The 24,126-nt window shown below is 38.1% G+C and overlaps 1 protein-coding gene across 1 annotated transcript in view; it reads right to left on the reverse strand.

Annotated features, from left to right (window-relative positions):
* Positions 1 to 1,440: 1,440 nt before the first annotated feature.
* ROBO2 (roundabout guidance receptor 2) overlaps positions 1,441 to 24,126 on the reverse strand; it is a 423,078-nt gene continuing 400,392 nt past the window's right edge. Inside the window, exons 27-30 of the mRNA XM_068421342.1 lie at positions 18,319 to 18,501; positions 13,529 to 13,699; positions 6,130 to 6,390; positions 1,441 to 1,667 (exon numbers count right to left, since the gene is read on the reverse strand). Of these exons, the coding sequence (XP_068277443.1) occupies positions 1,441 to 1,667; positions 6,130 to 6,390; positions 13,529 to 13,699; positions 18,319 to 18,501 (842 nt within the window). The remainder of the gene's footprint in view (positions 1,668 to 6,129; positions 6,391 to 13,528; positions 13,700 to 18,318; positions 18,502 to 24,126) is intronic.

Here is a 24,126-nt window from a genome sequence, read left to right on the forward strand (position 1 = left end):
CACAATTAAAAGTTAATATATGGCACCACAGCCTATTAATTCACATATAGTACAACAGACCAATAAAACCAGACATGAATATGAACATAGCTAAAAAGAAGGTGAACTTGCATAGCAATGCAACAAAAGAAATTATATACAGAAGGAAATCCTTCTCATCCTGGAGGGTGACTTTTTTTTTCTTTCTTTTTTATATACTCCTGACAAGGAATAGTTTAAGGTGGATGGTGTATTAAAGAGAAGAACACAAGTAAAGTATCTGTGGGATATGTGTGGCTGTGTGTCTTTACATTGCATTTACAGTTCTTTTAATAGTACATAAATAAAGAAAATGTTCATTGCACTGTTTAGTGTCATCACTTCCATGAGTTCAGACCTGATGGTCCATCAGAGCAGCTTGCAATGTGTCTTCTCAACTACTCTATGAAGAGAAACAAAGAGAGAGAAAGAGGTTGTAATAAGGAAAAAAAAAAACCACAAAACAAAGCCTATGGCAATGTTACTGCAGCACAGGATGAATATTCAGTTGGTTTGGAGAAGAGAGTTAATTGTTTTTAAGTTGAAAAGCAATGGATGCTAAAATTCAGCACTTACAAACACCATATCTTAGATAGAACATTTCAGGGTTTGTGGATCACCATTAGCTCTCTTACAAGCTACTGGGAAGTAACTGTCGGGAGGTACTGCGGGTCTGACTGCAGCAGATAGGAGGCAGACATGCCAACAGGAACATTGATTTTACTAGTAAACATACCAATATGCCTGAGTTAGCCGGGATGTTGATGTACTACTTCAAACAACAGAGTCAAACCTTTTGGCATCTAGTACTACCATCACGTACACAGCATTAACATGGTTTTATACAAGGTTTAACAGATATTGAGTGATAATAGAAAAAAGTTTGGAAAATAATTCCCCTGACCTGGGAAGTCGAGGAAAGAGTTGGGATACACAACTGAAAAACTGGGCTACACAGTTGAAAAAAGAGGACCTCCATCTAAGGTCAAAAAGAGCAGGACACTGCTCATTAAGCAACAGAAAGTTAAGGAGAAGGCATCACAAGCTTGCCACCATGACCAACAAATTCAGCACCCTTTTCATTCACTCCTCCTAGGAAAAGTGCCAATGGCATTTCCAAGACAAGCACACTGCACTTTGCAAAGAAAATTCTAAATTACTAGAATTTCTTTTCAATTTTCCCAGTGTTTCACTAGCATTACACACTGAAAGATGTACTATGAAGCTAACATTGGCATGGCTTAGACAGATCTGAACTGGTCCAAACCAAAGCACAGAAGAATTTCATTTGTTTGTCATCCCAGGCAAAACACCTCAGAAGGCAAAAAGATCTAGGTAAAATTTAATCTGATTATCACACTCAACTTCTTCCTCTCCTCACAACAGATTTATAATTTTTCCCTTTTTGTCTATTTGAGACTTTTAACTATAGATAGAGATAAACTTACATAATTCACTAGTAAACTGTTCTTGACTGTTTGATCCCACATAGCCTACATTGAGAAGGTCACTGTCATTGCGTTGGTGACCTCCTCGCAAGACTTCACCTTTTCTAGGTCCGGTCGATCCTTTAGAAGAAGCTGTTCCTGAAGAGCTGTGGCCTCCAGGGGACGGGAAGCTGGGTTTACTATATGGTACGAGTGCCTCTTCTATAAAAGCAAAACAAAACAAAATAAATACCAGATAAATTCCTATAAATAGGAATAATCAAGTTATTCTTATATGGACATCATATTCATTCCTGCCCTCAGATATCTTTTGTCTTGCTTTATACCATGGCAATTTCACCTAAGAAAATACACAACTCAGTGTTGTATCCCACAGACAAAGAAACCAGCATGAATTTAATCTTGCTTTCATGTAAACTCATACGTTAGTTTGTATTAATTATAAAAAGTCTAGATTCATTATGAAGCAATAGATCATGAATCACAGATACTTTAATAAAAACAGATGCAAATACAATTTCCAAAACAATGCAGCTATGATTAGATTTTTGCTTCAAGCCTACATGAAAGTGCTTTTTCCTTTTCTTTAGCTTAAATTATGGCAACATTACCTCAATCAATTTAGATAAAGAACTACAATATCAGCTAATTTAATTAGCTTCCAGCAGCTCAGTAATTTCTAACAATGCAAAGTACACTGAATATTTTTTTAACTGGTTGTGAATTACATTGGAAAGTATATCATACATAATATTAGTAGTTGTAATATTTGGAGTGAGTAATTCTTCCTGCAGCTTGTTTCATGTTCCATTATGAGCAAAAGGCTTACTTTTGCTCACTTGGCCTCTTCCTTTGTGAAGACCTGTAATAATGAACTGCTTGCAAGAGCAGAATTAATACCAGTAAAGCATAGGACTGCATGGCTTCATATAGCACGAAGTAAAACATCACATCTGCTTAGAGTTTCCAGAAGATATTGTTGTAATAATGCTAACCTAAGAAGCAAAACAGCAGCACTGATATAACACTGAAATAAAAGCACTATTTTATTTCTTTGCTGTGTATGATCCACTTTTGCTGTCTCAGAACCTGAAGAGATCTTGCTAAATATAGTTTGATTCAAGAAAGAATATGAGTATATAATGCTTAGCCTCAAACACAGGAATTGCCCCTTCTGAAATCAGTGGGATATCTCCTGTTTGAATCTTACATTTTTTAAAGTGAATCTGGGCTGAAAGGTTTTTTTTTTTTATCTTGCTTTTCTCATTGTCTTCACTCTTAAACAATCTGATGAGGAGAAACAGACTGACAGAGGGCAGGAACACAGAAGGAGAAGTAGGTGGGGATGGTTGGGAATGAAGAGGAGATAAAAATGCTTTTATTCAGAACACTGAAGCCTTTGCAAATCTGCAGCAGAGGCACAATTAACTTCGGGAAATGCTAAACGGGAACAAATTTGTGGAAGAAGCCCAGGATTTCATTCTTTGTGCCTACTGCCACAAGCAAGTAGGACTTAGGAATTCGCCATGTGATCTGCTATTGAACAGAACCCATTTGTAAGGTAAACTTGTTGCAGAAGAGGGCAGGCAGCTGACTTCTTTCTCTGCCAAAGTATCTCCCTCTGGCCCTGCCCAAGGGACCAGAATATTTGTGCTGCAAGACGGAAGGGCATTATCAGTGTTTTGTGCTATGACCGTGTGCTGTCCTTGCTGAAATATAAAGAAACGCTTAAAAGACATAGTAAAATGGCATTTCACAGCCATAGCCTCCTAAATTATGTTACCTGTTCTTTATATATCAAGCCCTAACAATAGAATCAGATGCAAACCTGGTTTCCACAGGCTGGCTAAAATATGGAACAGCTTGCATTAAGGCAGCAATAAAGCAAGCAGCATAAATCAGTTCAGCAGAAAGCTGGATACATTTTTAAAGGATGGAAAGAAAAGTCACTAACATTGCAAAAGATTTTGAAGATTACATATATGGTCAATTGATTTGTTTTTCGAGTTTGTGGACTCAGGATAAGGCCTCCTTCACGTTCAGTAAAATATTGAGAAAAAACAACCATGAATAAATATAAAGTGCATTATCATTATAGAGCATATGGTGTGTTAAATTATCTGTTGTGCCCTCAGAAATAAATGCAATCCATAAAATAAACAGTTTTGATGTAAAATAAAGGCTATGTTTTTCACAACATTCTAGCACATGAAAGGTAGTTGTCTAAAGTCTTTAGCATGGGCTCACATTTATTAAACACTCAAAACCGTGCCCCATGCCCCAGGCCTGCAAAGAATACGGGGAGGTTTTGCTGATGCCTTTTTCTTTGAAATACTGAACTTTTAATTTGAAGATATAATTCTAGCCCCTGTGAAATCAGGATAGATGTGTATAACAATGTTTCTATACCCCATAAGATAACCAAAAGGATTTTAATATTATCAAAACTATTGTAACTTGATCTAGCACTACTTTCTTTAGAGGGGTAGCTGAGAATGTCATATTGATGTGCTGTAACTGCAGTTTCACAATGAAGCCATTGGCAGGAGCTCAGTGATCTTGTTTATACTGAAAGCAACCAATAGGAACACGGTTCCCAGAATTAGGTGTTTTTATTCTATCCAACTTCAAACTAAAGGTCTTGCTTTCAAAATTTCAGTCACAGCTAGTAACGTCTGCATGAAGCCCCCTAAGCAGCAAAATAGCTATTTTCTGGAAGCTGATAGCTAATAATAACTCCTATTGGAAATATATTGAAAACTGGGACAGAATAGATTTCCACAGATCTTTGTCATTAATAAAGGAAAAAAAGGGAAGAAGTGCAATTAACATTATTAAAACCCCAAAATTTAGTAATATAAACAAGCATCACACACAAAAGTAGCCTGTTTTAAATCTATCCGAGAAAAGAATACAGAGCAAAAAAGCTGTAGTGCAAGAAGCTGGGATGAGAAGACAGACGGACAGATATGAAGCTCTAGCCCACCTTGTGAACAAACTTTATGAACCTCTCTTACCAAGGTAAAACCATAATATCTCCTAGGGGAATTCTTTGTCATGCACAAAGAATATGCAATTGCTCTGGTCATCCTGAATTTGACAAGAACAAGATACCTGTCATCCTTCCAGCCCTGAATTCAATGCTCGTGTAGGGCACTGGAAGTGTCAAGATCAAGTCCTTTTTATTTAAGGACAGGTAAATGCAAGTCCTGCAGGATGGGAATTTTACTACTGTATACACTCTGTATCACAGAATAACTGACAACTTCTATTCGTACACTTATGAAGCAAAGGAAAAAAGGAAGTTCCTGCTAACCAGGTCAGAGAAGCATCCTTAATAATAATTTACAAATAAATGAGGTATATAAAGTGTATTCAGTCTATTTTCTATGTGTTTGTACATCTTGCACCTTGTAATTAAAATTGCCATTTCACCACACTATTTTTAAACTACAACTTCACATCATCATTTCACAGCATGAACAATCTTCACTTGTTTATGCAGCTGAAAGATTAGGGGATTTTAACAGTACCATTATTGTTATATTTTAAAATATGGATTGCATTTAAAATATCTACATTTTAAATAGGGGTAGCAATATTTCCTGGGAGGACTTTATTCAGTAAATCCTGCCCCCATGACAGCTTTGCCTGCATACTACTCTTTTTTTTTTAGAATGTCATTGGTATATTAGTGTGCTAGATTAACGAGGAGCATTAATAGCAGAATAAAATCAAGGAAAAGATGGATAATATGATTACCTCTAGTGTTACTGTGGGAGCTGCACACATGCTTGAAGAAACTGTGTAGCCCTACAGAAAGCTCCACCTACAGTATAATTTTTTTTTTTTAATCTTCTTAATTGTCCTCTTGTATCACTCTAATCAGCACTGCGATAACACGTGATTAGTAGGTTAAAGAAAATACCCTAGTCAGGGGACCTGACACAGCACCTTTTACTTGACATCAGGCTGAGAGAAGGAATCTGCAAATATTGTAGAACTACAACTCCAGCTCAGCATCGCCTCCTGCACACATTGTTACAGACTTGAAATCCATTTAGGAGATAAAGTCAGCGCTCGGCAATGAGCAGGTCCTGTACAAAGGTGAAAACCTGTGCTGTCATCTTGCTGGGCCTAAGAGATGAATGTTACTTTGTCGTATCCTTGAATAAGAAGACTGTTCTAAATACAGCTGGAAGGAATGTCAGGAGCTCAAAAGGATCAGCCTTCTTGCAGACATGCAAAAACAACTGCTGCCAATTTAGAAGCAGGTTGAAAGGACTAGAAAATATGGCCCTATGTGTATAAATAAATACATCTAACAGAAAACACTCTAAAAATCTGTTTCTCCTTCCCTGCCTGCCTGAAACTTTTCCTGTTTTTTCCACTGCTATGCTTGACAACATTATTAATCGCCAAAACACTGTAAAGAATGCACCAAGTTAGGTGCTAATGAGATTTCATTGTTTCAGGAGGGAAAATACTTGGATCACAAGCTCTCATTTCACCTTGCTTTTTCTTATTTTCCAGCCTGAGCCTCACCAGTGCTGGCACAGAGGAGCACGAGGTGTTCCTATACTCCTGCCAGGTACAGAAACCCTCAGCTGAGGAGTGTCAAGAAGCCATCTTGCATTGCCTCGCTGGTGCAGCACACACACACCTGATCCGAAGGCTTGTTTGTGTTGGGCTTTCCTGAAATCCTCTTGGCGGTCTGTAGAGCTTATCCACTCCTGGGTTTGCCGCTGCCACTCTAGTGACGTCCTAGCTTGCCGGTCCAGGGAGCTCTTTGTCTCATCTACGTGCGGTGCATGCTGCCTCTCAAGAGAGCTTCCTTTTCTCTCTGCCGAGCCTCCGCGCTGGCCGGGGACTATTTGCTGCCTTAAACCCTGACCAGGGGGCGGGTCAGGTGGTGGTGGAAGATCTAAAAACGTGAATAAGATTTAGGATGAACTAATATTTTAATTGAAACAGAAGGTCTATTTGATGCTGAAAAGAAAAGTCCCTTGCAAATGGCACGAATCGTTTCATTTGCTGATTTTAAAAGGAGGAAATTTCATGTTAATCAGAAATATGTTTTTGCCTTTCGCTAGGTTTTTACTCAGGTTACTGTGTTGCTAGCTCTTTCTAACTTCCATAAAAATCAATAGACTCTGAGCCCTGACTTACAGTTCTAAGAACGGGATTTATTTCCTGTGGGGTACAGTCCATACAGCTCTTTCAGTATCAGCAAGCAGTTAAGAATGGCTATTGAAAAACTGATCTGTGCCAGTTGACAAAGTAATTTCCCCCCATCATATTGGGCCTTGCTTCATCACCCCCATTTTTGGGCTTCACTTTCAGCTTGAGGCTTAACTCAAAATCTAAATATAAAACTTTACCAAAATGCATAAAATTCCACAAAATTTGGGGGAAAAATTATGCACCAAACCTATTGTCACTGAAAAAGCATCAACATATCTGTGAAAAATGCACATTTAAATGGAACCACCAAACAATGGGTGAGCATTTTATTCAAGCACTATTTGAAAATTCAGCCAAGAGCTAGAGTCTTCACAGTCAAGAGAATGAGTCTTCACAGTCAAGAGAATGGCCACTCTTAAGTTTAGCAGTCTTGCAAATATAACCAATCAAAATGCAATTTCAGCTGAACACTGAAAGACTCTTGCCTGGTCTCTAACAACTCTTATTCTTTTCAGGTTTATGACTTGGACTACTAAGATGCTTGTAGAATTGAAGATCAACCTTCTAGTCACATTTGTGGAGGCAAAAGTACATTTTGTTTATTAGTCCTTGACCCAAAGGTAATTACAGAATCTGGATAATTATAATTCTAAATGTAAAATTTCCTGTAAACTATATGACAGATTTATAATATTCCAGAAAAGCCTCAAATTATTTATTAAAAAAAAAAACAGAAAAAGGAAGTGCCTTTAGTATTGTAAAGAAAACTCTCATATATAGGATACCTGTTTTATACGAAGAACATTTGTTGATAATTCTGGGTTTGAGCAATGCATAGCCCAAACAAATCTGTGCAGCCCCACCAACTTCACTAAACCTATGTTAGTTTACACTAGATATGGTTGTGTCCTGCTTTCTAGTCTTTTGTACTTTACAGTGTTGTCTAGCTTTGTCAAGGAATTGAACTTGGCTCAATAAAAGGCATAGAAAATTAAACCTTGTTTTGCCTGCCAGAAAGTCTTATGTTTATAACTCTAGTGAAACTGAATTAATTTTATAAATTGGTGAGGAGGCCTTGGAGTGAACGTATTTTGCAGGCTGTAGTCCAGTTTTATATAATGTTACACAGACTTTTTTTCATGTCCTTGCTGTTAGAGATGATACTCTTATCTCATATATAGGGCAGAAATGCTTCCAAAGTTGCTGAAATGTCATTCCAGTCAACATTGTCTCTTGCAGATAGATAAATGAGGACGTGTGGGTTGTTTGTGGCTACAGGAGAAAGAAGTTGTATCTGATGTTGCTCCTCTACCTTTGTTCACAGCTGAACTGCTATACCCCAGATTAAGATATCTATCTTCTGGCTAGAACAGCCTTATAATAATCTGTCAGTGAGCTTGGTGTATGCTTTATGTTCAGCACTAATTTATTTGAGAAATTTTTAGTTATGAATATAGATGTGACCTTTCATGACAATGACTATACTTGAGTTACTGTAGGTGGAAGCGGGAGGGCATGGGAGCTTGCCAATGTTAAAATTGCTTTATAGTGTTGGCTTCCAAAATGACATTTCTTATAATTGATTTTATTGCAATCATAACCAGTTAATGTACAGAACCACAACACTGGCATCTGCTTATGCAATCTGAAATAGAGATTACTGAAGTTGTGATTTATAAGCACTTTATGGAGATGCATTGAATCCAATAAACACAATCATAACATGACATCTGACTGCAATTTTCCAAGATAAAATATTTACCATTCAACATAAACAAAATTTTTAAGTAGTATCATAGCAAAAAAAAAAAAGTTAAAATTATTGCAGTATCAAACTTCTTAACATACAGTACCCTTCTTCAGAAATTGAGTCTAATAGTTGTTATTAATTAGATACTGAGAAGGAAAGAAGGTTTGTACTTAAACCGTACTGCATTTTCTAGAGCTAGCTGCAGCTCCTGGAATTACTGTAGACTTATGCTGCTGATGTACTGTTAACCTGATTCTTGCTTTTATCCACCCTCAAAACAGGCATAGTGATTGCCTGATGCATAGAAGTGAAATGAAAAACCATGTTTGTAAAGTTCTTTGAGTGTTTTAGACCTGTGGATGAGTTGAAATGAAAAATAAAACTTAGCTTCTGATGAAAGTTCACACAATTCTAGAAGAATTACAGCTACTACGGAATTAATGCAAGGTGGCTCCAGCCTGAGTACAGACTTGCTGAGCTGTGTGAGACATGTCTGAGAAGATCTGTAAGAACAGTTACTAATTCTAGCCAACCATCACCTGACTAAAGCGTTTGCTTTCTCACCTTCTTACTCAGGCTGATTGTCACAGTAACACCTAACTTTCCTTTTTAATAAAAGAAGCTGGAATAGAGTTTCACTTGGAAACATGGCTTTTTATTTGCTCCGAGACTTAAATCCTGTAGTACAAATCTTCTGCCTTAGGTGAATTACTCAATATGCTCTGTTACCTTGCTTGGGCGTATATAAAGACCCCATGTATTTGGAGTAATGAGTTTCCTCCTCCCATGCCACAGAGAACAGTCCTGCCTCTCCTCTCCTCTCACTTCCAGGCAAACATGTCCATACATGACTCTGCACGTGTCTCCATGCACACTTGGGAGTATGCATATACATGATGGTTAAAGGCTGGCATTTCTGCTGCTAGTAAAGGGGTAACAGACATCAGACAAGTTAGTAGTCTCAGTCCCTAACAGACAGACATTACCACATGGAGGCAAGCCAACTCATTCCATCATGTCAATCACTTCAGAGAAGCTTTGAATTTAGAAATGCAGGGATTTCAGCAGGATTTTCAGTGAGGATACCCAGAGTGGTATCACTGATTATCACTGTACTTCCATCGAAATGACATTTATCTTCCAGATGCCAGGTAAAACATCCACATTGAGCTAGTAACTTACTAGGCCAGTGGGATGTCCATCCAGACTACCACTTGCAGCCTCTAATAGCAGAATTATCAAACTTGCAAGGCAATTTATAAGTGCATTGGTGATGGGTGATGGTCTTATTGATTAGTAATGGAGGGATTGTGATTGAGAAGCTGTAGGACATCAGAGTGCCTGAGAAGAAGCAGATGGATGTTAGGCCTGGGATTACTCCTGCCCTCCTTTAGAAGGCAGAGCATTGGCCAAATGATTCAGGCACCAGTCAAGCTTTGGCACAGTCTCTCATTATTAACTGGAAAAAGCAGCAAGTTACAGAACCAACAAGTATAAGGACATCCCTTTCTACCTGTGCCAGTGATTTGTTTTCCTAGGGGTGATAATTACTGCAACGTTTAATAAGCTTCTGAACCACTTTCGAGCATCAGAAGGTAAGCATCTCTACAGTGATCTACCTCAGCAAAAACTGATTTGTAAAACAGATAGCAAGTCAGTAGCAAAGGTAATAGAAATCCTAAGTTCCAGTTCTCCTTTTTAACCCCTAACTATATTTCCCTTCTGCCTCCTCTTTGGGTTTTTTTGAACATCATGCTCAACTAAGGAAGAGCTTTTAACTTCAGTCATGCAGTTACCATGCTGCTACCTATATGACAGATTCCACTGTTTCGCAATTCATTAATACATTGTTTCCAAGAAAACAAATTATTCCTTGAGCACTAGAACTAAAAAACTCCTGTTTGTTTTTAATGGTGGACCGTGAGCTCAGAATGAAGGTTTTTCATCATTTGAGGTATTCGTAAGGTATTCTTCCTCTGTGGATTTACTGTTGTCTCCATGGTCTTTTAGGATGGGGAAGTTTAAAACCAAGTTGTACAGGAAGATGAATATGAAGACTCAACCTAGTGTCAGTGTCTAGAGGATTCTGACCTGCGACTGAAGGAAATGAAGAAGTAGGCTTTTAGGGGATTTTGTGTGGATTGCTGTCAAAAGTAAGCATGAAGTTGTACCCTCATATGCTTACATAGCCAGAGATCAGTGTGCTACGTGCTAAATATTACAGTCCCTTCGGTCTTTTGCACCATCCCATGTGGTTACAGTTAACAACGGGGAAGTGCTCAGGAAGTGCACTGGAAAGGGCAGAGAAAGGACATGGCTGGAGCTTACTTGGTCAACAAAAAATTTAAAATAACAGATATCCAGTATGTGATGAGACCTAAACACAGGCTGCTAGGACAGTTTGGGAATTTGAAGACTACTGACAAACCAATTATGTTCTCATATGACAAATCCAAGAAGAAGCAGTTGTAAGAAAATGGATTGGAGACATCTCAAAATGAGGAGAAAAATGTATAATGATGCTTCCCACTGAAATCAGGACAGCCCAGGGCTGAAGAGACTGGCCTGGATTAGGGCTCAGAATCGCTGGATCTATCCCAGGTTCTCCTACTTGGTTTTTCTAACTGTAGCTTAAGCATAGTGGTATTGTCTCGCTTTGAAAACTTCATTGCAATATTACACACAAAGCATCCAGTTACCATTTTTAATTTCTGTATACCAAAGGTTCCTAAATTCAGTTTGTTTACATACACACAGGTGGCAGAAGCAATCTTTAGCTTCCTTAATTGACAAATGTTCTTTTGCAAATTTAACTATGACTCAGACTTGCCGTTACACTTTAATGACTCATATCCAGTAAGAGTTGAAATGGAAAAGCTGTGCAATTTGTGTTTGTTTGTTCCTGTGGTAAGAGAGGATAAGAAAGGATCCTCTATTACTACAGGACATTATAAATTTTTGCAACATATAGTAAGCACTTTAACTAGGTTTATAACAGACTAATTTTAAGCTAACAGTGTCCAAAAGCTGTTACAGTTACTGCCTGTGTCTGAAAAGTGTATTGTTGAAGGAAATAGTATATAATTGGTATTCTGACTCAGTGAAAGAAACCCCAATAAGATTAGTGTTCTATAAAGCATAAATAAAAGACAATAGAAGATTCCTCTTTTTAAAAAATAAATCTTAAAATCTGATCTCTCTTACTAATTTAAAACAATGCCAGATTTTATGATGGTGTCACTCCCTGAGGAGTCACGCTTCCAGCTGTCTCATGACCTGAACTGTATTCCCATTAATTTTCTGGTGCCTACATTATTGTTAAACATTTCTATAGCAATAGTACTCAAAAGCAGAAGGATTAAGTCCCACCATACTGAGTCCAGTACAAACTCACATGTACACAGAATCTGTGGTTCAAAAGGCTCCTAGTTCAGGGTAGACAGGATATGCCACGCAAAAATGTTGACTTGACGTATGCCCAAAAAGACTACCCATAATTCCCAGTTAATATTCTCACAGACACATTCGTTTAATGGATCTGAGTAGCAGGGAGGCCTTTGGAATATATCCAGAAGGGGAGGGCATTAATGTTGAAACCAATTCAGATCCATATGAGTGGAGTCTAAGCTACTTTAAGCTGTTTTCCCAAATAATATGGTAGTGAGGATGAGCCATAGAGCACTAGAAGAAGAAAGTCTTTGGCAAAGACTTTCACTTCAGAAATGTGTTCTCCACCTTTGTGGTCTGACAAACAAGGAATCTGTCAGGGCATACTGCAAAACTGTATCTGTACACCTGGTAACATGACTGAGAGGAGAGCTCTGGAGGTTTTAGTGGCCACAGTCCACCTTGCAAGCTGTTAATATATTTTATACATGTACCTAGAGTAATAAATAGCACATTATAAATAAGCCAAACTCAATATACTCTCTACCAAATCTATTCATTATATTACCTGTCCAAAGAAGATAATGAAGAGAGTTGGACTTGCCAATGAGTCCCTTCCAACTCAAGATATTCTATGATTCTATGATTCTCAAGTAATTTTTACTAGAATAAAGAGGATGTTTCTAGTAAAATCCAAAGTAATTTTTTTTTATTTTTATACCTTCCCCATACACTGGAAGATTTGTCAAGATGTACTTAAGATTAGGAGATAGACTCACTGGCATCACACCCCCTCCTGTGGTCCAGATAGTGTTATGAGGGCCACTGAGGCAGGTAGGACAGTCTAGCTCTCAGAGTTTCCTCACTTTGAACACTGAAAGAGAGGTCAGCATGAAAGCGATCATGTCTACATCTGCATGGCATTACAGGTATTCTTAGTCGTTCCTTTAATGCTGTTTTTCCATTTGCCTGCTTCTCCCCTCTTATAATTTCAGCACCTACAGGGGCCAGACCAGAGATCAGAAGAAACGAAGGAGAAGGAGTAACAGGCAGCAACTGCATCTTTTGCCAAACTCAAGAGGGGGTAGACAAAGATAATGAAAGACTGAGTTTAGTCATAAGAAGACCAGAACAGACATGTCTGAAATTTCCAGATGGGAAGCGATGGTCAGAGAGAAGTGGAGATGTCAAAGAGGGAAACAGTCACTGAGGTCAGCGGGTGTCAGGAGTGAAACAGCAGGGACAAGACATAAGGAAGTATCATGAGAAATGCATGGCACATATTGCTGTAGCTGTTGGGTGGCTGTCAAAAACAGCACAAACCACACAGGGCATTGTGGGACTGGCTCTATGCTTCTCCTTAGGAATTCATGGCATACCGCTACTGCTGGTGGTGGCTACTTTAATTTTATGTAAAATTTCCCACAGGCCTTTTTTTTTAATGTCAACCCACGTGCAACGCAGCCATTTTGGGGTAAGATTTATACTGAGATCTGAGAAAACCTAAGAGATGCTAACATGTTCAGAGCTGAAACAAAGAAAAGCTCCTGTAAGACTCACTTAATCAAGCTCCGCACTGCTAGCACTGCAATATTGCTCACGTGGCAATCTGGGGACCCCACTTCTCCACAAAAATAATTCACCGTAATGTATATTCCTTAAAAGATTGCTTTACTTTCTCCCATGCTGCACATCTGCTTGTTGCAGGTTATCATCAGGGACTTCACACCACAACACTTACCGTCTGTTATTCCCTCCCTACGATGAGGTAAGGGGGGTTGCTCCAACCGTCCTCCCTTGTGTTTTTTAGTGGGCCTCGGCCTCTGACTCTGATTGACAGCTGCACTGGTGTTGCTGTCAGTAGAAAAAGGACTGCTCGGCCGAGGTCTCTGAGAGGAAGGGTATGCTTTGCCTAAAAAAAAGAGAAACCAGATGACAAAATGTTATTGCTTTGAAACAGGCTGTTCTATTAATGTCTGTTCCGAAACATTAAGTCTGCTCTAATTCTCAGAGGCAAGCAATTGTCCCCTCGAGATACCCACTGATGACAACTGCTTTAAGACACACCACAACAAGCGAAGTGAGAAACTTGGCATTCTTTTGTCTTTAACTTTTATAATTAAAATCATTCCATCTGTTGTGATAAAACTACTGTATGTCATGTAACTCCTACCTGCTCTGTGTGCTGAACAGATGTGTCATAACAACTCCTCACCCTTGAGCAGGGAAGGAAAATAGTTCTGCAATCATATCAAATTTATCGCCTCCTGCCTTCCACCTTCATGTTTGCTGAGCCAGATTCTCATTTTAGGGGCTCCCATATGCACTGTATATCTGGAGTAACTCCAGTGAGATAAACATAACTGATTTTACAAGCTATGTAGCAGTGTAGGTTTGTGTACTTAAGGGCTCTCTTCTCTCAAGAAATAAAAATGGGGGTATATTTAAATGCCAAAATTTTCCTGTTCATTTCCAGTATTTTTTATGTTAAAAAAAATAATGTATTCTGACTGAACTTATTCCTCAGATTTTTTAGTACATATATATATATAGACTATTCAAGCCACATGATTTTGCTTAAAAAAAAAAATCTTTGATGCTGTTCTATAGAGCAGATCATTAAAAGCATCACAGCAGGAACCGTAGGAGCACAGTTCATTTACCACATTCACTTCCTCTTATTTTGATATTTTTATTCAGTTAACTAGGCCTATTTTTTAATAATAAGTGATGAAAACTAAAGATCACCATCTTTTACTTTCTTTTTTTCATCTGTATGTCATTCTTGCCAGGTATCTAGGGGATGTTAACATTTTAATTCATTTAGAAGTGGTACTTAAAATTCTTGTTTTAATCCTGTCTGCAGTGGAAAATGTATAAGCCAGTCAGAACTTCTGCTGTTTAAGTGCTACTGTAGGCCCAAAAGGTGTAAAGAGTTGATGGAAAGTGGCAAAATGGCTGTTTGTTATTTTTCTGGCCAACTGGCCCCAAATTAGTAAGGAGCTTTTTTATTTTCTGGTTAACTTAGACCAGGGTCTACACTGCTGTGAGTTATGTTTTCTAGTAAAACCTTTCAACAGATGTGCTTACTTCCAACATGCTGTCACATATGACCTCATCTAGATAAGTCGAATCAGAAGTAATAAGCTACCTGCTACGCTCTTTGAAATATTCTCAGTGCAAAATGGGCAAAGTGAAAAAAGTAACCATAATCTCTCTAACGTGGTGTTTCACCTTAACACATATATGTTAAATAACATCTCAGTATTTGACCAGAGATTTCTTGGCTGTCTCAGGCTTGATCTTCTACCTTCTGACTGGTGTGCACCCTGAGGAGGACACTGCTCTTACGCAGGCTTGTCTCCCAGCTGCGTGTCACTGCCAGCTATTTGAGATTACCACGTTTGAACCCCTCATGTGGGCATTCCCTAACTCTCCTCTACCAAAATAAGCCCAACTGAACTTAACCACTATGAAAAGTATGCCTTTGCTAACCTGGCTCATTTTAACTTAAATGGGTTACAGAACGTCCAACCAAGCAGCTAATTCTGGAACTGGGAGAAAGCAGTAATAAGCATTTGGAGGAAGGCTGGAAACATTAACCTCTATAGCTGGCACAGCTGCAGCCAGACAAAGAAGTGATCAAGCCCTTGTTTCATAGATAAGGATAAAAAAGCAGATGAACACAGATAAAATATTAAAATTTCATTTAAAAATAAAAAAAGACCACTAATGCAAAGAAATTCAGATATGAGCCTGAAATTCCATCCCAGCTCACAGCACATTGCACAGATGTTTTGCAAAAATAAACTTGCAACATGCAAGTGCATCTAGTGAGTGCAGGACGAAGATTCTTCACACTTATTCTCTTGAATAAAGAAATGTGATTATTCATTCAGAATGTTGGTTTGAAAAAGAAATAGACACCAAACATTCTCTCTTTTATCCCTCCATGAAAATGAGGGAAAATAAATAGCACTGACCTAAATCAGACATGGGGCAAACACAAATGATGCGTAGGCTCCCAAAACACATTTTTCAGTGCACCTAATAACTGATTACAGCATCTTGTATTTGTGTGCAGCCCTTCCAGTAAGAACTGCTGAGCAGTGTCAGGCTCTCTGTAGTAGATTTAATGTGTGTAAGTGGAGGCAAGGGTGAATCCACTAATTCTTGATTTAATTTCCCAAGGGTGCTAAAAAGGAAAACTGTCTGAACTTCATGGCAAATCACAGGATGGCTTCTGGAAACTGGAATCAAAGTGTCTGTCAGGAGAGGCACCTTGCGCCTAGATTTACCAGTGCCCCTTACGCTTGGCAATCAAACACACCCAAGTGAGGCTATCAAGTTGGACTTGTCCTTTCATATCAGTGAGAACATTTCACAGTTGTTCTGATGGGCTGAAAATAACTGTCCAGACTGCAAAGGAGTGAAGATTGTGGACCTTCAGACTCCCTCCAGAGCCATGAATAGAAATAATACTGCTGCTTCTCCACTACAAGATGCCATTTTGCACAGTGGGAGGTTTGCTGTGGTACAGCAGGTCCTTATTAGGCATGTCTGATTGATACATGCTGCCTTGGGAAGTATCATATCGCAATGAAACTGCAGTAAGCATTGGGGAGTTATTTCCGTTTGCTGAGGTTTTTGTGAGGAAAAGAGGGGAGGGCTGTTTGTTTACATGTGGGTTTTATTTTGTTCCCATTTTGCCTTCTGGGTCATTAAGACAGTAAGAAGGTAATAATCATGAAGTCTCTACCAGAATCACTGGATACTTTGTTGTTCTCTAAACTCTAACAGTCTGGCCGAGGAATTACATGCAAGTACTCAGTTTAAGTGCATTTGTGACCTAATTAAGCTAGGAAAATATAACTGACAAGAGAGCTCTCATCCTTTCCCTGTACTTTCCATTTACACAGCTACCATAAGAAACTATGTTTATTTAAAAGTGTCCATGTGTTTATGTGTCCATTTACTTTTGTTATGTGTGCATTTGCAGTGGAAGCTGTACTTCTCAATGGCCTGATACAAGCAATATTAACTTTGGGTGAATTTTTGCATTAGCTTTTCCTGAGTCCAAGAACAACACAAAAAAAAGTTTGAAAAGGATTTGCTCCTTTCATTCAGACTCTTCAAGCAAAACATTTTAAATTATACTTTGGCCAAATGTGCCTGTTGTAGATGAGTAAAGGTCTAAATCAGTTTTTGTTTTGTTTTGCTTTGTTTTTTCAAATGACGAGACATATTTACTCAGCTAATTTTCCACTAGTGTAAGAAGCAAGTGAGGGTTTTAACTACCTTTAACGGTGAAATAACTATCTTTTAAAGGTTATTGTGTCTGAACAAAGCCAATGGCAAAAATCCCAGTGATTTGAGAACAGCTGTATCTGTTCACTCTGTAGTTCGTTGACAACATAGGACTTTGCCATCAATTCTTTTCTTCATTCCTAATGCTCCTAAAAGGCAGTGTTTGCCACGAAGTCATTGCACGCAGAAAGCCTGCGGTTTTCAGCCCTAACATGTGGAGACGTTTTTCGTAAATGCACACATTTTACTGAAGGATAGACTTCATACCAGACTAATAGCAAAAAAGTTTAAATGATAGGAACGTTATGGGACCTGTGGGCAGGAATCAGATGAGAAAACATAACAAAATATGACCCAAGTTCATACCTTGCTATTAGATTTGTGGATTTAAATAATTAGCTATTTTTGCTATTTTGATAAGACTAAGCAAATGCAAATACATTCTTTTTTCTAGAATATTTAAAAAAAAATTCACGTCTTTTTTTTTTTTTCTAGAAATAAAGCACATGGAGTTTTAAAAATCTGAACTAAATTATGTTTACTTTTCATTAATTAATTTTAGAAGATTGGCTGTTTTCAAAAGCAATAGTCACATTACCTTTGCTAAATTTAACTTCATATATTCTGTTGGCATAATTAAAATTAAATTTTATCAAAATATATTAACTTATTGAATTAATTATTTTTTAAATCAGCTATTACTAAGGCTTTTAAACAGTTTGTATTGTTAACAATAAAAGCACACCGATTCACCCCATGCTTAGAAAAGCTTCACACAAAAATACACTTTTGCGAGAAGAGATGCAACAGAAGAGCAGGGATGGAGATAATAGTTTAAACATGATGTTCATCATTGGAAATACGAACGATTGTGAGGAGATTTTGCAAAAAAATGAAATCATCAAAGACTGCATGGCAGAATTAGTGATCTCTTCATTGAAATTTTAAATGGAGCTTATGTCAGTAAATCTCTAGTAGGGTCAGCACAGAGGGAAACTGCAGCAGATTGAAGGTGCAGATTAAAAGCTTGTGCTATTCACTACTTCAGATCACTAAAAATGAAACATAATGCAAGGTTACATTCAAAATATACTGATAAAAATATCTCCATCCACCTTATTCCATGCATGTTAGACAAGTGTGAGACGCAAGTTCACTGAAAAGAAGAGAAGAATAGGCAGAGACACCCTTCATGCAGAAAGCATCAACTTTGAGTCTACAAACCTGTTCTTGTCAGGCTGGTTCCATCCAGCCTAAAACCAGCTTTATCTGCTGCTGCAACCAGTGCTTGTGCAAAACTGCCGCTGGTAAAGATCGAGTCATCTGAGGAGCTACCTACGCTAGATCTATGACTAGAAAAGTTACGGTCCTCATCAGACGCAGAACCCCATCCATTTACCATTGAACCTAAAAACAAATGTAGGGGTCTAGTGAGTTGTGCACATTTGATATTTTTTGATCATCTAAAGCTTAAAGACCCACTTAATATGTCCTTTCTCGACAGGAAACCCAAAATTCATTTGACAGAGCTTGGTACAAAAAAAGCAGTATTCATCTTAAGCTTAAAGACCCAATTAATATGTCCTTTCACAACAGGAAACGCAAAGTTTGTCTGACAGAGTTTGGTATAAAAGAGCACTATCAAAGCTAAGTGGGATCTCATTCATAGCTTGCTCCATGTAGCTTTGATCCTGTAAACAAAATGATACATATTCTGTACAAATGTGAAGGCTCCATAATAAATTCTTCTGAAAGTTAATAGATTTTCCCTGGAATTGAAATGAATGTGTTTTTTTTTTTTTACTTGACTTATTATAAATCAGTATCCAGTTTGATATTTGCAAAACAAAGTCTTAATTTAGGACAGCACAAGTATAAGTCTCAGTAGATATGGCTGAAGTCAGACATGGGCTTCAAGAGCTACCCTGAACAAGACTGGCATTATGTCATTTTTCTCAACCAAAATTTTAAAATAGATGAGCCATCTTAATGGCCTGAAGAAAGCTGAGCTAAAGTAGCTCATTCTAGTGGATTAAAGTTACTTTTCTAAAAGGTTAGAAATAAATAACATTCAAGATCAGAGCAAATATATACTCAAATTTAATACTGAGTAAGTCACTAAGCCAATGCTGACCTCATGGTACCTTCTAGCTACGGATTACCGTCACTGCAGGAGAGGAAAGTGATAATAACATCATAAGAATGCAGTCAGAAAACCAGATATCAGAAAAAGCACATGAAAGAAATATAGAAACCTTGACATAAATAAAATGTAAGGAGCAAAATACTGAAGGAAGGATTCATCTTATTTGCTCTTCAATTATATTTTCTTTTAATTTTTCCAATGCATGAAGCATCGATCAACTACCCAATGTGGCAGTACAATATATTTTCAAAAGCTATTGCTCAGTTCAGATTTTTTTGAAAGTACTGAAATTCTGTTTCTTTTGTGGCTTCAGATGGGGCTGATGTTCTTCTGTACTTCTAAAAATCATGGGTAAATGTCACAGGGTAATTCTACACTATGCAGTGGAGCAGGAGGCAAAGGAAACTTAGCTAGCACCAAGTACCTAACATTGCTCCAGCACCAGGGCAGCCATGCTAATTAGTTACCATGTTCAGCTGAGATGTAGAGCCACCAGACTGCTTCTGGGACCTGGGCTGCTGCATGGCATTGCATGGTGCTGTGTAGACATAGCATATTGTTCTGAGATAGCACAGGCATCTATCTTGAAATACCTGAAATCTGCTTTTTAAAAACAGTGGCATGCATATGTTGAAAAAAAAAGCGCAGTGAACCCATAAGAATCTGCAGAGAAGTGGTTTTCAAAGATATGAAGACACATTGGAGAGATACATGATGACCCTGTCTTTACTATTCAGTTAGCACAGGTGAATTTATGTAAATGTACATAAGATCTGTAGCAGAGTAAGTCATGTTCTTCAAAGCCTTTTTTTAATCCATGTCAAAGACAGTATTATTGTGTTCAAAATTTTTAACTAGTAAATCAATAATGACCTGCTTATTAGTACCAAATTGATAGGCTAATTAACTAACAGTGGTGTCAAATAATAAACATATCTGCAAAAATAAGTAATCAGTACAACAAATGAATACTGGAATTTAGTCAGTAGCACGCTGCACCACTAAGCCCAAGAACAATGGATTATTTTGTGATGCTGCAGTGACCAAACCTTTTAATGTCAGCAAAGTGGCAGGCTATAATAACAAAAGTCCAATGCACTCCTAAGATACAAGAAAAGAAACTGAAGAGGTCTATGGAGGTCTGACAGCAGAAAGTGTGTTAAGTGCAACAGTGACAGAGTTTGATTCTACTTGCCAAGAGCACACATAAAATTGTTATTTTCCAAACAGACTCAGCCTGATGCAGGCAGATGAAGGAAGCCTAGATAACAGCAAGGGAAGGCTAAAATTGAATTTCTTCTGAGAAGAGAGTTTCTGAACTAACAACCAAAGTGCGATAGGACATCATAGAGAATGGAGAGTAAAAATGTTTAACAACAGTTATTAATGAAGTATGAAAAGAGATACTATGGATAAAACACTTCATGGAGATGTAAGAAAATGAAATGCTATAGCTGAGGACATTTTCAAACAATTCCTTATCGACATATTCTGCAAAATATGTAAGCACAAGCTGAAACATAAAAACATGACTCAACCTACAGATATCAAAGGACGATACTCGGGCACTGAAAATTTACCATGTATCTTGTTAGTTTCAGGGTCTGAGGGTTTTGTATGATACATTCTATTTTCTACGTAGACACATATAAAAACATACACGGAACAGAATAGGTATGGTTTTCAGTATCATAGGCACAAGACTATGGATGTTTTAAAGGAATTTAAGTTTGAATTTCCATTTGCTCACATTGCTCTGTCCATTTGTTAACCAGTCACTCATTTGTTACACAACATATAATACGCATAATTTGGATGGGATGCTTTCAGGGTATGTCTAGTAACAGTTGCTATTTTTCATCTGCTCTTTGAAGGGCTGGATTGAAGTTCATCCAGTCCAAAAAAAAAAAAAAAATCCATGTTTTAAGTATGAAATATACTAAAAAGTTGCAAAAGTCCATAACGCTCTCTCCAATGTGTGTGCCTATACCTATCATTCAACACACTCACAGACATGCCAGGTTTTCTTAACAATAGCTATATGTTAGTTATCCGTTAAGTGCTGTTTTCAGATTTTCAATTTTTCAGGCTAGCCCTATAGGAAAGCCCTGTTCCTGGACTCTTCTGCATTCCCATGGACAGCACGCATTAGCAAGGCTAGGAGCAGTGTGCTCTGCCCATGGATCGCTTCCCCTTTCCCCGTCCTCGAGCAGCTGTGTTAGGAGGGACCGCCTGTCAGGCTGGATGCATAGCTCAATTTTCACAGGGACGTGAACTTTACTGGGTGAGGATGTCAACACAGTTGACAACTAAAGCAAAAAATGACCACACCTGAAGTACTGCATCCAGTTCTGGTGTCCCTAGCACAAGATGGACATGGTCCTGTTAGAGCGGGTCCAGAGGAGGGCCACGAAAATGATCACAGTACTAGAACACCCCTTCTGTGAAGAAAGGCTGAGAGAATTGAGGTCATTCAGCCTGGAGAAGAGAAGGCTCTGGGGAAACCTTATTGAAGCCTTTCAATATATAAAAAGAGCTTGTAAGAGAGAGGGAGAAAGACTTTTATCAAGGCCTGTAGTGATAGGACAAAGGGCAACAGCTTTAAACTGAAAAAGGGTAGATTTAGATTGAACATAAGGAAAAAACGTTTATGATGAGGCTGGTGAGACACTGGAACTGGTTGCCCAGAGAAGTTGTGGATGCCCCATCATTGAAAGTTTTCAAAGTGAGGTTGGATGGGTCTTTGAGCAACCTGATCTAGTGGAAGATGTTCCTACCCATGGCAGGGGGATTGGACTACATGATCTTTAAAGGTCCTTTCTGACCCAAACTGTTCTATGAGTCTATGATATTCTGGTTGCTGGAAGCAGAAGCAAAACTCTTTGTAACTGCTAAAGTCAGCAAGACTGATACAGCACCCACAGCTCTATGTGACCAGGTAGCTAATGGTGAAATTTCTGCATTATTTCTGTGGGTTCCTGAGCTATTCAATTTCCCTGCATAAACAACTTTCTCCCCACCAAAACTTGCAGCAGTAAAACCCTGGCTTGCTTTGCCCTCCAGAGGTTTTGACATTGCCCGGAAGGCATGGGAGTGCTGCAGTCTAGCCTGGGCACATCAGGCCACCACACAGCTGCGTTAATGTAGCACACATGGTGACTGCTTGTTTAAAGGCATCCATCCACTGGCATTTTGTTTTCCAAATCAGATGCGCATTTGTTTCTCTCTGAATTAAGGCAGAATAAGAGATGCTGATGTCCCTTTCAGATCAACTGTGCATTTTGAAATGGAATGAAACAGGCTTTTAGTGTCTCCTTTACATGCAGCTCGCTATGTGTTTTTCAAGAGCACATTTGAGTTTTTACGCTTTCCGGCAACTGTAAATTTTACTCTTGCTGACAGAAGCAGTAAATGCTTTATGCAGAACAAAATCAACTCTGTGAAAAGTTGAACTCTGTTTTCTTGCTCCATAAAATATCTCTTGGTGCTAATGCAAACAGAAAGCTGCTTTGCTCTTAGGGAAAGGTGAGGGAAAGAGAGGTGCTAGCTTCTTGCAGACTGCATGCTACTGCTTTCAGTGGCATTTTGCAGGCAATAAAAATGCTATTTTTCTTTGTAAAGTGTACTCTTCCTTTACTTTAGAAGAAAAAAAACCTAATGCACTTGTGAAGTAAAAGCTGCCCACAAAAAACCTAACACTTGAAAATTCCATTAGATACTTTTCTGTATGCACCAAACTCTATGGGCATGCTTGAAGTAAACAAATGATGTCACTGGGACTTGTACGTGTATGCTTATGTGCTTTCCTTCACAAGACCATTAAGCGCATGCTAATATTAAGCCCCTGCTCCTCTGCAGGTTTTTGATGGAACAGGGTTAGATTGCTTAAGTTTGTGAAGTACAGATGAAGTCCTTGGGGACTGATGCTATTTCAGCTGATATCAGCTACGGAATTCCTTCAGCCTTTGTACAGGAGAAAGACATTATCGTCTTTTGGATATATCTGACTACTGTTGTGATTACAAAGAAAGAATGTCCACTGATTTTGGAGGAAGTGATGGGGTCAACAGTCATTGTACCATTAAAGTAAGAAAGAATAATATAAGGGGCTGAATGCAGAATATAAATATGATCACATTTCAAAAATTAGACCTGGTCTTATACTTCACATTATTCTTTGCCATAATTGCCCAAATTTTTAAATGTACAGACCTGAAATAAACCCTTAAGTTGTAAAATTTTTATTTTGGGGCAGGAAACACTAAACAAAAGGAGGCAAAAATCATACATACATATTTGACACTTCACAGGTCCAACCATAATTAATGCCCTTCATAAACATTTAATGAAAAATGAATTTATGTCACTTAGCCAAATTTATTTGTGTTTGCATTTTCAATCTTTCTAGATTTTTTTGGTTTCTATATTGCTGAAAGGCACAAAAATTTCTCAAATTTATTCAAGCTGTTAGAAAAGAAATGCACACAGAACATTAAGTAGTTGCTCAAATGTTGCTGAGCAGTAAAATACTATGATAAAGTGGCATCTTGCTGTGTCTCTATTACTTCTTCAGCACTAAAATTAATTTATGATCAGTCATCAATTCATTTACATGTCATTTTATGCTAAATCCATCCTTGCTGATGAATGCATATCCCTAGATCCATTAAGCTAGAGTAAAGTCTGTGCTTTATAATATGACCCTGCTAATTGTTGCATTACCATTTTTATGAGATACAAAAAGTAGTAGTTTCCTATTTTCTGAGCACATTTTTAATCCATGAAACACATTCTTCCTATTAAATGCAATCTGTCTAAATGGTTATAAAATAGAAACTTTTGCAATAGGTATCCCTAAGCAAATCAATATAAATATTGAACGCTGC

The sequence above is a fragment of the Nyctibius grandis genome, chromosome 2 (assembly GCF_013368605.1).
Source record: "Nyctibius grandis isolate bNycGra1 chromosome 2, bNycGra1.pri, whole genome shotgun sequence".
NCBI lineage: Eukaryota > Metazoa > Chordata > Aves > Nyctibiiformes > Nyctibiidae > Nyctibius > Nyctibius grandis.